Source organism: Thunnus thynnus, chromosome 12 (assembly GCF_963924715.1).
Source record: "Thunnus thynnus chromosome 12, fThuThy2.1, whole genome shotgun sequence".
In the NCBI taxonomy this organism is placed as follows: Eukaryota; Metazoa; Chordata; class Actinopteri; order Scombriformes; family Scombridae; genus Thunnus; species Thunnus thynnus.
In genome coordinates this window covers 23,516,291-23,528,649 of record NC_089528.1, presented here as the reverse complement: position 1 = coordinate 23,528,649, position 12,359 = coordinate 23,516,291, and the positions used below count along the sequence as shown (strand labels likewise).

At 41.3% G+C, this 12,359-nt stretch overlaps 1 protein-coding gene across 1 annotated transcript; it reads left to right on the top strand.

Annotated features, from left to right (window-relative positions):
• The first annotated feature begins 357 nt into the window (after positions 1-357).
• ralbp1 (ralA binding protein 1) lies at positions 358-12,077 on the top strand. Its single transcript, XM_067606424.1, has 10 exons — positions 358-858; positions 2,716-3,021; positions 5,285-5,716; positions 5,856-6,205; positions 6,804-6,965; positions 8,261-8,392; positions 9,347-9,457; positions 9,582-9,703; positions 9,797-9,917; positions 10,126-12,077. Exons 2-10 carry the CDS (start codon positions 2,772-2,774, stop codon positions 10,423-10,425), a joined length of 1,980 nt encoding a protein of 659 aa, XP_067462525.1. The 5' UTR covers positions 358-858; positions 2,716-2,771; the 3' UTR covers positions 10,426-12,077.
• Positions 12,078-12,359: the final 282 nt, after the last annotated feature.

Genomic DNA, 12,359 nt, shown 5'->3' with positions numbered 1-12,359 from the left:
AAGATATGTAAAAAGAGCAAAGCATGAGTGGAATAGTAAATGTTTGCCTACCCAGTTGCCTGTCTACTGCTCTAATCTTAGCCCGAGTCAGGAAACGCATCATTTCCTGGGGAAACAAAGTTGTTATTATACCATTCTGGTCCACAGGTGTTCCAGTGCTCACTGACCGTCTCATGCAAGCCGGGGGGAAAGGGAGCGTTTTCTGATGCCAATCTCTCAACCGCTACACACAAATGCTCTTTGTGATGCCAGTGCATTTTCAAAAGGCAGCAGGGTGCCCTATCACTGATTCTGTTCCCAATTGGCATGCAACAGCAGTTTGCACAGACTAATGTACCAGAAGCACAATGAGACCTTGTTTGTCTTTTTTATGATATTGAATCACGACCTCATTTCGCCACTGCAGCTGTGGGATGGAGCAGACCGTGCCAACAAAGATCAGAGGACTAATGTGTTTCATATGTTAGGATGACCACCAGTCTTCAGGATCCTACCGCAGTATTTTTGGAAAGTACACATGATTCAGAAGAGCAAGTGGTTTCCCCAAATTTAGATTATAGGTGCTCTTCAAACCATTGTTTGACAGTTTTTCTTATACGCAGGCTTGTATAACAGCAAACATGGGGTTAAGAAGAAGCCTAAACAGTCTTCAATGATTCCAGATCATTCTCGGCCAAGAGAAACCTATAAAGACTATACATTGGTGGTGAGAACACAAAATAGCTGAAGCTTTCTCTGTCGAACTCAAATTCCCATCATGCACTTATGACACCGCGCACGCGCAGATGGGTTTATTTAGTATACAGACCAGGCAGTCGGAAGCTGCACTCTGAAATTGACCGAACGGGATAGTACTTGGTAAAGTTACATGTCTTTTGTGTTTAACTTGTTGAACGACAGTACGGCTGTTACAAAATAGAGTTTAGCATCTGTAGCTAACTATAAATCTCACGTTGGTTTTGTCTGAACGAAACAGAGGCTTTATTCGTAACGGACAGGCTTGCTAATCAGCTAGCTTAACAGGTTGGCAGCTAGCTGAACTAACGTTAGCATATGGGCCCCTCCATTCAGGGGAGAGTTTGCTCTTTTGGTCGTTTTTTAAAATGAAAATATGCTTATGCGCGTGTGTACAGAAACTGATCTGAGTGCTTTAACGGCCAGTCGATGATGTGTGACTGGTTGTGTTGAATTAAGAAACAGGACAGGGCAAGAAAACAGTGAGGATAATCTGCCCACACCGAAGGAAGATTAAAAATGTCAGAGATAGGCAGCATTTGTTGGTGGTATTTGTGTTCAGGGTACAATTAAGGGTGTTGGTGAATCTGTAGCTGTTGTTTTACATCACATCTATCTTTATGGCACATCAGCGTATTTTCTCGGAGAAGCTGAGAATGTAACATATTGTCCACCTAAGCTGTTTCCTTCAATAATGTGTGATATGTGATTTTTAACTTGCTGTCAGGTTGGGAAACATATTATAGTGGAGTGAGTGATTACGCACATTAATGTACTTCCTAAAACTGGTATTACCTGATGTTTCCGTATAATTAAACAAAAATAATTAAATGCAGCCATACTGTGGTTTCATTTGTTCCTGTTGTTTAACACCCAGCTCCAAGATGGACGATTATATGAGTTTGCTCTGTTAGTCATCAAGGCTGTGTGTTTGTAATTAAAATACTGTCAATACCGTTTGTGTTGTAAACTGTAGTTTTGTTTTGCTGACTGTGGATGTCAGGTTTGAAGAAGGAAGGTGTGACTGTTCATATAGCAGAGCCCCATCTGGTGGGTAAACATTTCTGTTGCAGTTGTTCAGTCATCATACAAAGAAAAACAGGAAAACAAGAAGGGCTGCAGCTTATGTCATTGTACTGTAATTGTGTACAAAATGGTTTAGTTTGATTCTCAGATTAAGATTTTAGTGTCAGTTAAATGCAAATATAACTGTGCGATAAGCAGCACAGTTTGCCTGGAAAAAATACTGATGAAAATGTTCTTAAACCTAACTGAGTCATTATTTTAAGCTTTTAACCAACATTTGCTTTTATAATGTTACAGCTGTGTTGTTGTGTTCTTCATTGTGGGATTCAGATGATTTCTGAATTTTGTGTTTCTTTTCTAAAGTTAAAATTGTGACTTACCATTTAGATTGGTTTGGTGATGCACGTAATGATAGACAATGACAATCCAAATATGAGTACAGCAGGGGAAACCCGCAGAAAGACGATGTCCAGTACCACACACATAATTCAGTCACTATACAATTGAAGCATATATACAAACTGCATCAAGAACGATCACAAACCTCTTTAAAGTGCTCCAGATTTGATAGTGTAAAATCACCAAATGGGATAAGACACTAATGTTTTAAAAATCCTTTTGTAATTCATTCCTCTTATATGGTACAAAGTAGTAGTCTTCCCATGTTCAGTACATTTGTTCAGATTTACTATAACTATATGTGCTGATAATAATTGGTAATTACTACCAACAAAATGCACAAAAAACAAATTAAAGTCCCTGAATAACACACAAATGTGGCCACTGTCTGTCACATATTTAAGGGCAGCTAACACATAGAAATAAATTCTTACCCATCCTGATCAAGGCAAAAGGAATAATGAAAGAAACTGTTTATAAACTGGTCCACACATCCTGGAGATTGTCTGACATCACCGATGTTGAGTCAGTATCTCATATTTCTATCTACTGCAGGTGTGATGGAGAGGTGATGTGCCCGCAGCCAGAGGAGTGATAAGGGCAGAGCAGCCATGACTGAGTGCTTCCTGCCCCCTAGCAGCAGCCCTGCTGAGCAGCGCAGGGCTGAGCACCCAGGGGGCGTGGCCCGCACCCCCAGCTCCGAGGAGATCAGTCCCACCAAGTTCCCCGGGTTGTACCGCACCGGCGAGCCGTCGCCGCCGCACGATGGTCATCACCACGAGGCACCTGACGCTTATGTGTCAGACGATGACAAAGAGCACAGCAAAAAGAAGAACAAGTTCAAGAAGAAGGAGAAAAGGAGTAAGAAATAATCCTGTCATGTTTTCTGGAAAATAGCAGCTTTTGATTGTATGATTATCCGCTCCTCATGGATATCCACCCCAGATGAGTCAGTGTTAACAAGAAATTGAAGGAGGGAGGAAGTGAGGGAATTTCATCTGCTCAATGTGCGCAAATACAGACACTTAGTCACAAAGAACACAAGAAGGCTTGGACTCGAAACTAGTCTTGATTGCAACACGTTTCAAACTTGGCATTCTTCCACAGACAGCATTAAGAGGTTTATGTTCAAGTGTCTCTAGAAATGGAGAAAAAGATGATGAGTAACAGGAAAACATCATAATGCAGTATCTCCTCTCTGTAGATTTGTATCTCTACAAATATAAGCTAAAGACATTGGACAAACTGTTTACTGGATGAATCCTAATGTGGGATATTTTTTTGTCAAATCGCTCATCACTAAATGCTTGTTTCTGCAGAATTTATAACATCTTAATACCTTAATTATGATGTAAGATATAATTATGAGATAGCATTGTGGAATAACTGCGTAACACAGAATATATTTGTTCAGTATGAGTAGTAATAGGCTTGAACAAAACCCACACAAGCAAAACCCTGTGTGTTATCTCAGTATCCAACACATTAAAGCCTACGTGAAAGTTTCCATGTTATCCTCAAGTGTTAGGCACATAAAACAAATACAATATAATGGTTGGTTTTCTAAGCTCAGGCATTCAAGATGAAAATCAAATGGTGAAAAAAAAAATTATTACGACAACTTACTCTACAAACATCTGGTTCTTCTGCCTGCATGTTGTATAAAACATCAGGGAGTTCATTCTAGTCAGGTAAAGTTACTTATTCAGCCTTTATTCACTGAAGGCAGAAACAGCAGGGAGCTTCAAGGGCATCTAGTTCAGACCACTAAGATGAAGTTATAGAGACATTTAGGCATGAATACCACATTAAAGTTGCTGATGACCTCATAATAGTAGCAGCTGTTCACACATGCAATCTATCCCTGAAATGTATAGGAACATTTCCTGCATGGGGTCATGTGTGAATGGGAGCAGGGACCGATATTCACAGACATCTGTACCGCCAATTTCCCACCTCTTAGACCTAGTAACATTTCAGGGACAATGCTGGTATGGCTGTGTTGTATGAAAGCAGTAATAGTGCAGAGACAAGCATGTAAAGGGTTTCGTCCGTCTGACAAAAGATGCTTTCACATGGAGCGAGCGAACCAATCACAAGATTCCGCTGATGACGTATTTGAATCCGTGACTTGTTTACGGTTGCTTTGCCAATGCTTTCGTGGGTGATTTGATAAGTAACAGGCAATAGAAGTTGTTTTGTTTGCAAACAAGCTTCTTTTTTTTATCAAGAATGGCTGGAAACTTGACAGATTCAGAAACAAGGGAGCTCCTCTCAGTCCGTGCATAGCGGTCGGCATCCGTAAGTGTCGCATGACCGCCATCTGCTGGACGGTGCCTTGCCCCATCTATTCCAGCATTGCCGTGGCATGTGTGAAGCGGCGCAAGACGGAAATGTTCCCGAATGTAGCTGCATGTGTGAATAGAGAAAATCACTAGCGGTGTCTGGAAGGTTATCCCAGTAATTTAACGGGAACTATGTGTGAAGGAGGGTTAGTATTGAAAGAGCTTCCCACCTTCCCATCCTGTGGGCTGTTGCTGCCCGTAGCGGTCAGAAACGTTCCTTTACTGAGAATGTTTTTCACTGAGTGGTTGTCAGGCCCATTGTCCATTTTGTGTCAGGATTTTTCCATGTCTGTATTTAGCTCCTACTGCAGGGTATGGTGAGAGAGAGGAAGAGATGGGCAGTATCAGGGCACACCCAGAGAGCCCAGTGAAGGTGTGTGTCCGGCAGCGGTGTGATGCACGGGGCCCTTTCTGGGGAAAACCCAAAGAGATGATTAGAGGAGACAAAAACTGTGAGGGGGCCACTGACTGTCTTTGACACTATCTTGTAGCTGTTTGCTCTGAGGAAAAATATTTAAACTTGGCTTGTTCTAGAGAAGAGAGGCGTAAGGTGCAGTGGGAGCTATGCTAAATCTGTGGCTGACCTCTTTTCCAAGTCCCCTTTCTCCCCCTCCTCTGCTATCTTCTCTCTCTCACACACATCTCTCTGCCTGTTTCTATTTCACTGCTATCATGGTTATGTCGTAGGAGGAGGATAAGAAAACGGGTGTTTCTCCCCTCAGATCTAACCCTATTTCTGCTTCTTGCTACTCTTTTTTTTTTTTTTTTATTGTCATCAGCGGAAGGCTACGCTGCCTTCCAGGAAGACAGTTCAGCAGACGAAGCAGAGAGCCCGTCCAAGATGAAGCGCTCCAAGGGAATCCATGTGTTCAAGAAACCAAGCTTCTCCAAGAAGAAGGAGAAGGACTTTAAGGTGAAGGAGAAGGGCCCCAAGGAAGACAAGGCCAAGGATAAGAAATCAAAAGACCTGACTGCTGCAGACGTGGTTAAACAGTGGAAGGAGAAGAAGAAGAAGAAGAAGCCAACAACAGAAGCAGAGCCGGTCCCAGTGGAGACCCCTACCTTCAGGCCTATCTTTGGAGCTCCCCTGGCTGAAGCTATCAAGAGGACAGCTCTGTATGACTGCATCCAGCTGCCAGCCATCTTCAGAGAGTGTGTGGACTACATTGAAAATTATGGCATGAAGTGTGAGGGCATCTACCGAGTCTCAGGTATTTAAACCATGCGATGCTGTTGATTTGACATCATCTTGTGACAAAAGGCAAAATGCATAAAAGGGGAAACAACTAGCATGTCAATCATATTATTTGTGAGTCTGATTGAATCTCACACAACTTCTCACACTCTCAGGTATGAAGTCCAAGGTGGATGAACTGAAAGCAGCATATGACCGTGAGGAGTGCCCCTGCCTGGAAGAGTATGACCCCCACACTGTTGCCAGCCTACTGAAGCAGTACTTGCGTGAGCTGCCAGAGAACCTGTTAGGTCGGGATTTGGCGCAGCGCTTCGAGGACGCTTGCGGTCGGCAGGTGGAGGCTGAAAAGGTGACGGAGTTCCAGAGGCTTTTGACAGAGGTGCCGTCTGAGAGCCATCTTCTTCTCTCCTGGCTCGTCACACACATGGACCACGTCATCACCAGGGAGGCGGACACCAAGATGAATATTCAGAATATCTCCATCGTCCTCAACCCAACCATACAGGTCAGAGAGGAATGATAGATCAAGCTGACTAATTGGAGATTAATGGGAAACTATAACAAAGGAAGGAAATAGGAAAGACAATGAAGTAAAGAGGTAAAAATGTTACAGAGAACAGAAATTTAACAGCATCATCAAATTGAAATATGGGGCTTAAGCTCTAGTGCACCTCCAAAGATAAGAAACCTCCCCATAGCAACAAACCAAGTTTTTATTGGATCAAACAGTCAGTTCATTTCTAAAACCCTGGCCTAGTTTAGTGAAGCTAATTTATTCCCATAGGGGACATCTCTGTGGCTGCTGCACTTTTTTTGAACCAACAGCAGCAGCAGCAGCAGCAGCAGCAGCCACAACACTGTTAAAGAAAACACTTCTTTCAATTAACAAGAGAGTCAGGGTCAGTTTAGTCAGGCAAGTAAATATGCAGGAATTTGTGTTGTTGGCAAATTGGTGCAGAGAAATACGGACAATTCATCTTTATGACAATTTATCTTTAAGATTACTTTGCATGTACTGTAAGACTAGATGTAGTCAATTTACTGTTCTATATCTGTGTTCATTTTTCCCAGCTGATGTTTACCTTGTTTTTTTTTTTTTTTAGATTGGGAACCGTGTTCTTTACATGTTCTTCACACATGTGAGGGAGCTGTTTGGAGACATAGTCCTGAAACCGGTGGTGCGGCCACTCCGCTGGTCCAACATGGCAACAATGCCAGCGCTGCCCGAGACCCAGGAGAGCATCAAAGAGGAGATCAGACGACAGGTGGGTTCGGTCTTTCTCCAGACAATATGTCCATTTTACTTCTGAAATGATTAGTAAATGACTGGATTGGCAGAAAATAAAAAGTCAAACTTTCATAATTGATTAATCTTTTAAGTCATTCATTGAGCACAAATGACATATTTGCTGGTTTCGTCTTGTGAAGATTCCCGCTTTTCACTGTTTGTATTTTGAACTGTTCCAAACAAGCAATTTGAAGACGTCACTTTGGGCTCTGGGAACTTAAAGATGGCCATTGTTTTCACTTTTTTCATACATTTTATTGACCAAAATGGTAAATCAATTAGTATAAATTATATTTTACAGACTAATGGATAATCAAAATAATTGTTAATTGCAGCCTTTGTTCATTTCTTACCAGAAAGACCTTAAGCAAGACACTGGACCCCGACTTGCTGCTTTTTGCAACTTGCTTTATGATGTCTGTGATAGAATGTGTATATACATATATATTTACTGTAAATCTTCAGAGAAATATGAGAAATTTGAGTCTTCAATACTTCATCGGTTATGTTGCTGTTTCAAGTAAACAGATCATACATTATCACTTTAAGCAGGGATTAAAGTGTTACATTGTAAACTCATAGTGATTCATCAGGAATTTAGCTAAGTAGGCTTCTTCTGTTTATAGTACATTCACTTGTCAGCCGTGCACATCTTTATCTTTGCCTCTGTTTCTCAGTGTGCCAGGAGTTTTGTCACCATTTGTTCCAGAAGTTCCTTAAAGTTAGTTACTATGCCAGTCTCACTGCGATACAAACACGAGTCTACAGCTATACTAGCAGCTCTGTGAGGCTGTACTTTGGCAGAGCAGTGATTGGAGCTAAATGCAAATGTCTGCTTGCTAACATGCTCATGTTAGAGGAAAAGGATGAATTCTTCTGGGAACCATGAATGTCTGCACAAAATTTCATGACAATCCATTTATCCAGTAGTAGATGAGTCAGTTCAGTCTGGACCAAAGTGACGGACTGGCTCTAGCATTTAACCTGGTGTTGACATCAACATTAATTTAGCAACCTTGTTTACACTATTATAGGGGAAACAATCCCTTACAAGGCTTTTAAATGTCACTCTAACAAAGTGTTTTCAAGTCACTCTGCCTTGTCATAAGAAGTGATGTGTGGGAAATTAGATGTTTGAATATGACCTGTGCTGTGGATTAAAGTGTTACATTGTAAACTCATAGTGATTCATCAGGAATTTAGCTAAGTAGGCTTCTTCTGTTTATAGTACATTGGTGCTGCTATAAATGTGAACTGTGTGTGTTTTCTTAGGAGTTCCTGCTGAATTGCCTGCACAGGGACCTCCAGGCCGGAGTGAAGGACTTGTCCAAAGAAGAACGACTCTGGGAGGTTCAGAGAATTCTTACTGCTCTAAAACGCAAACTGAGGGAGGCCAAACGTCAGGTAAGTTGTGTTTGGATACTGATACTACTACTACTATACTATACTGTACTGTATGTTTTTTATTTATTTTAAAGGCCCCATGAAATGAAAAATACATTTTCCAAGTTTTATTCCTGTGTCCCTGTGTTAATTGTTCATTTTTCTCTTGTTATATGTTAAATAAAGATCAAAAACCATCATCATTTTATAATCCCTGTCTTTCACTTCTTGTAAAACAGTTTCAAATATTTGATTACTCATCCTGCACTCAGGGACGTTTACAAAAGTTCATCCAATTAAATGTGACTTTGGGCGAGTAGCTAACCACACCGGACATAGCTAACAGAGCAATATGAAGAGAGATGGGAAGAGATGTCTGTTTGGATATCAGTGGGCAAAAACGTGTTTCATTTCCAAAACAATGTGGCTGAGGTCTAATTCATTCATCTCTCCCTCTTCCTCCTCCTGATCTAACAACAGGTCAGGAGGTGTGTGTGGAGCCAACAGTCCTCTGTAGCTCTGTATCTCGCTTAACTCTAAGCCCCGCCCACTTTTTAATGGTCCAATCAAATGCGAAGGATTTGTTTTAAATCCCTCTTGTAAACGTACACCACTCAAATATTCCGTTTCACCGGGAAATATGTCATAGTACAGAAACTAAAGATGCTCTCATTTCCGTTTCATGGATCCTATAAAGCAAAAGATTACCATTTTAGGAAGTATGCGCATTCACTTTCTCACAGTGAGTTAGATGAGAGGATTGATACCACTTTCAAAGCTGTTTTTCGTATGACTTCAACAAAGTAGATCTAATGTGTTAATTGGTGAGCTTTAGAGGTGTCATTTCACCGTTTCCAGTCTTTGTGCTAAAATAAGGTAACAGGCTTCTATCTATAGCATTATATTGTATTTGGGGAAAACCAGAATTGACCGTTGTGCTCTATTTCTGTATCCTCCCCCTGATGGGGCCTTTAGGAGTGTGAAAGTAAGATAGCCCAGGAGATAGCGAGCCTGTCAAAGGAAGATGTTTCAAAAGAGGAAATGACTGAGAACGAGGAAGAGGTCATCAACCTCCTTTTAGCACAGGTGAGTCATTTCCACAAAATAACACGTATGCTTAGATGACCTCAAAGAAACCTGATATTGTCTAGTTCCATATATGCTATACTAAGATGGACTTTCTGTTCCCCCACTTTTTCTCCATAATCAGGAAAATGAGATCCTAACAGAGCAGGAGGAGCTGATCTCTCTCGAGCAGGTGCTACGTAGACAGATTGCAACTGAGAAGGAAGAAATCGAGAGGCTGCGGGCAGAGATCGCAGACATACAGAGGTAAAAGAAGACATAATTATGCTGTAATATAACGCGCAACAGTCATTGCATGTACAGTAGGTCCCCACTATAACCCTGGATTGTGTTTCCCAGTCGGCAGCAGGGTCGCAGTGAGACAGAGGAATATTCGTCTGACAGTGAAAGCGAGAGCGAGGATGAGGAAGAGCTACAGATGATTCTGGAAGACCTGCAGAAGCAAAACGAGGAACTGGAGGTGAGAAAAGCGTTCACACTGGCCGTTTAGTGTCATCTTTGTGGTCATCCGTTATAACCTGAGTGTGTCGAGTTCTTACGTAGTGAAGTCTGAAAGTAAAACACACTTAAGAATTCTTTTGTATATAAAATTATAACACTGATATTCTCTCTGAATATCGTTAAGAGATGATATCCTTAACTTCTGTCCGGTCTTTGTTGCCCTGTAGAACAAGAACACCCACCTGAACCAGGCCATCCACGAGGAGCAGGAAGCCATCTTGGAGCTCCGCGTCCAGCTTCGCCTCCTGCAGAGCCACAAACTGCAGCAGGAACTGACCGTCCAGCCACCGGCGGAGCAGGTCCCGCCCCCACAGCCAAGCCCAGAGGCCCGCAGCGAGGAGCAAGCCAAACGCTCCGTCACCGCAGTGGCTGCCGGCACCGACGCAGCTGCCTCCGCCAACGGAAAGGCAGTCAAGGATCCTTCAAAGCCCTCACCGAGCAAAGACAGGAGAGACGCCAACATGTGAGATGTCATCTCAGTGATGTATTCGGTGGCTTCGTGCTGCTGTACGTCTCTACCGCTGGTCAGTTGTCCTGTAGTATCACTTGTCATCCACGGGAGATTTCACATCGCTGAATCGGTGAATTCATGCGGCAGATATTTAGATAATCGTGTTCACCAAATTTGTACAGTAATACTGCTTTTGGTGTCCTGAATTGCTCCTTTTTTAGAACAATTCATATAGATTGTTTCCCATTTTCCCCCACATAAAACACAAATGTAACAAAACAGAAAAGAGGTAGCTGCTGTAGTGGACAACTGGCTACTACACTCGAGAGACTAGGTGGGACCATATTTTCAAATCCGCAGTGCCAAGCCTGTATGAAGGAAGAGGAAGTGAAAGGAGAAATGAAGGGATTCCTAAAGCAAGCAGGGGGATGAAAGAGAGTATAAAAAGGCACTTTGCCAGTAGATTACATAAAGTTTATTTTTCATTCGTAAGAGATCAAATATAATCTCAGTTCCTGTATCTCATTATGCCCCTTACTTGGATGCAAATTTGACATGTTAGGATAGAGACCACTGTGCCATAACTTAAGATGCCAGACTGGACAAGTTCCCCCATAGAACCACTAACACAAAAGCTCTTTGAATAATGAAGAATTTATGATTGGTCTATATATTATATATTTAAGTAGTATTCTGAAGAATACGAATGACTATTCAAGAAATCCATTGATTTTAAATTACAGCTTTTTAGTAATATATGAATATATGTTTAAATATATTGTAGATGCTTTCTTTTCTTTGAACAGCAAATGCACATAAACAAAGTGGCGTTGTATCTAGCAACTGACCAGTGGATGAAAACATGAGTGGCAAACAAATACGCAACAAAAGTACATTCATCACCGCAAAATGTAGACAAACAGCCGGAGGCGGCGTTGTCATGGTCACTTTGTGAAACAACACTTTTGCTCTGTAGTGCAATCATCTTTTCTGTTATCTCCGCCTCTCTTGCACAAACAAATAAACATGGGAAATTATGTTTCTCGAGCTTTATGATGGGATAACACACATCTGTGGTGATGATTATTGTCTCAAAAATGTGTGCAGAGACACGCAGGAGACCTATCTAGTTTTGTTGTGTATTTGATCGTGTTTTTTTTTTTTGTTTTTTTTTTAACAACTCTTGATGTGTGGAGTTATTACTCTTGGCATCAGTTGGAAGTGAGTATAAAGCTCAAGAAGTCAATCATTTCATTTTACAACTGATCCAGACTGACTATTACAAAGTAGTCATTGTTCAGTGATATTTAAAACAAGGGCATGGCCTACTTAACTTACCATTTTTCTGTACATTATTGTAAAATTGCAAACATACTGTATTTTCAGCTCTTATGTTTTGTCATATGTTCTCTTTTTTTTTTTATTATTAATGACCTGTATGGAGTATGCTAGTGTGACTGCCCCTGCTTTGGTCACGGGCAAATGGAAGCAATCTCATCTGGACTCATGATTCAACATGTTATTAATCCTGTGACTGAAACAGATCAGTGCTAGATTGGGCTCAGAAGCTTCTCATAAGGTTATTTTCATATTGTTCCAAGCTTTTGTAGCTTATTGTTGCAGACAGAATAATGCTGTGAAGAATAAAGTGTCAATCCGAAAAATGTATTTGATTTTCTGTCTCTGATACAATCAGCCTATGTTTTACCTTTTTCAGTGTTTGCCTGTTAAGTGTATCCCACATTTACTGCTTCCTCCTATTTTCCATTACACATTCCCTAAATACTTTTCCCTCTTACAGCCTAATGAGGCTGAAAATGAAACCTTTGCGTTCATTTTTAAAGGAAGTCATCTGTCTTAATTGTAGTTATTTGACTCAGTATCAAGGTTTTAATCAAAGAGATAGTGAATCCACCCGATTCTTTTGAACGGATTTCCGATTTGGAAAGT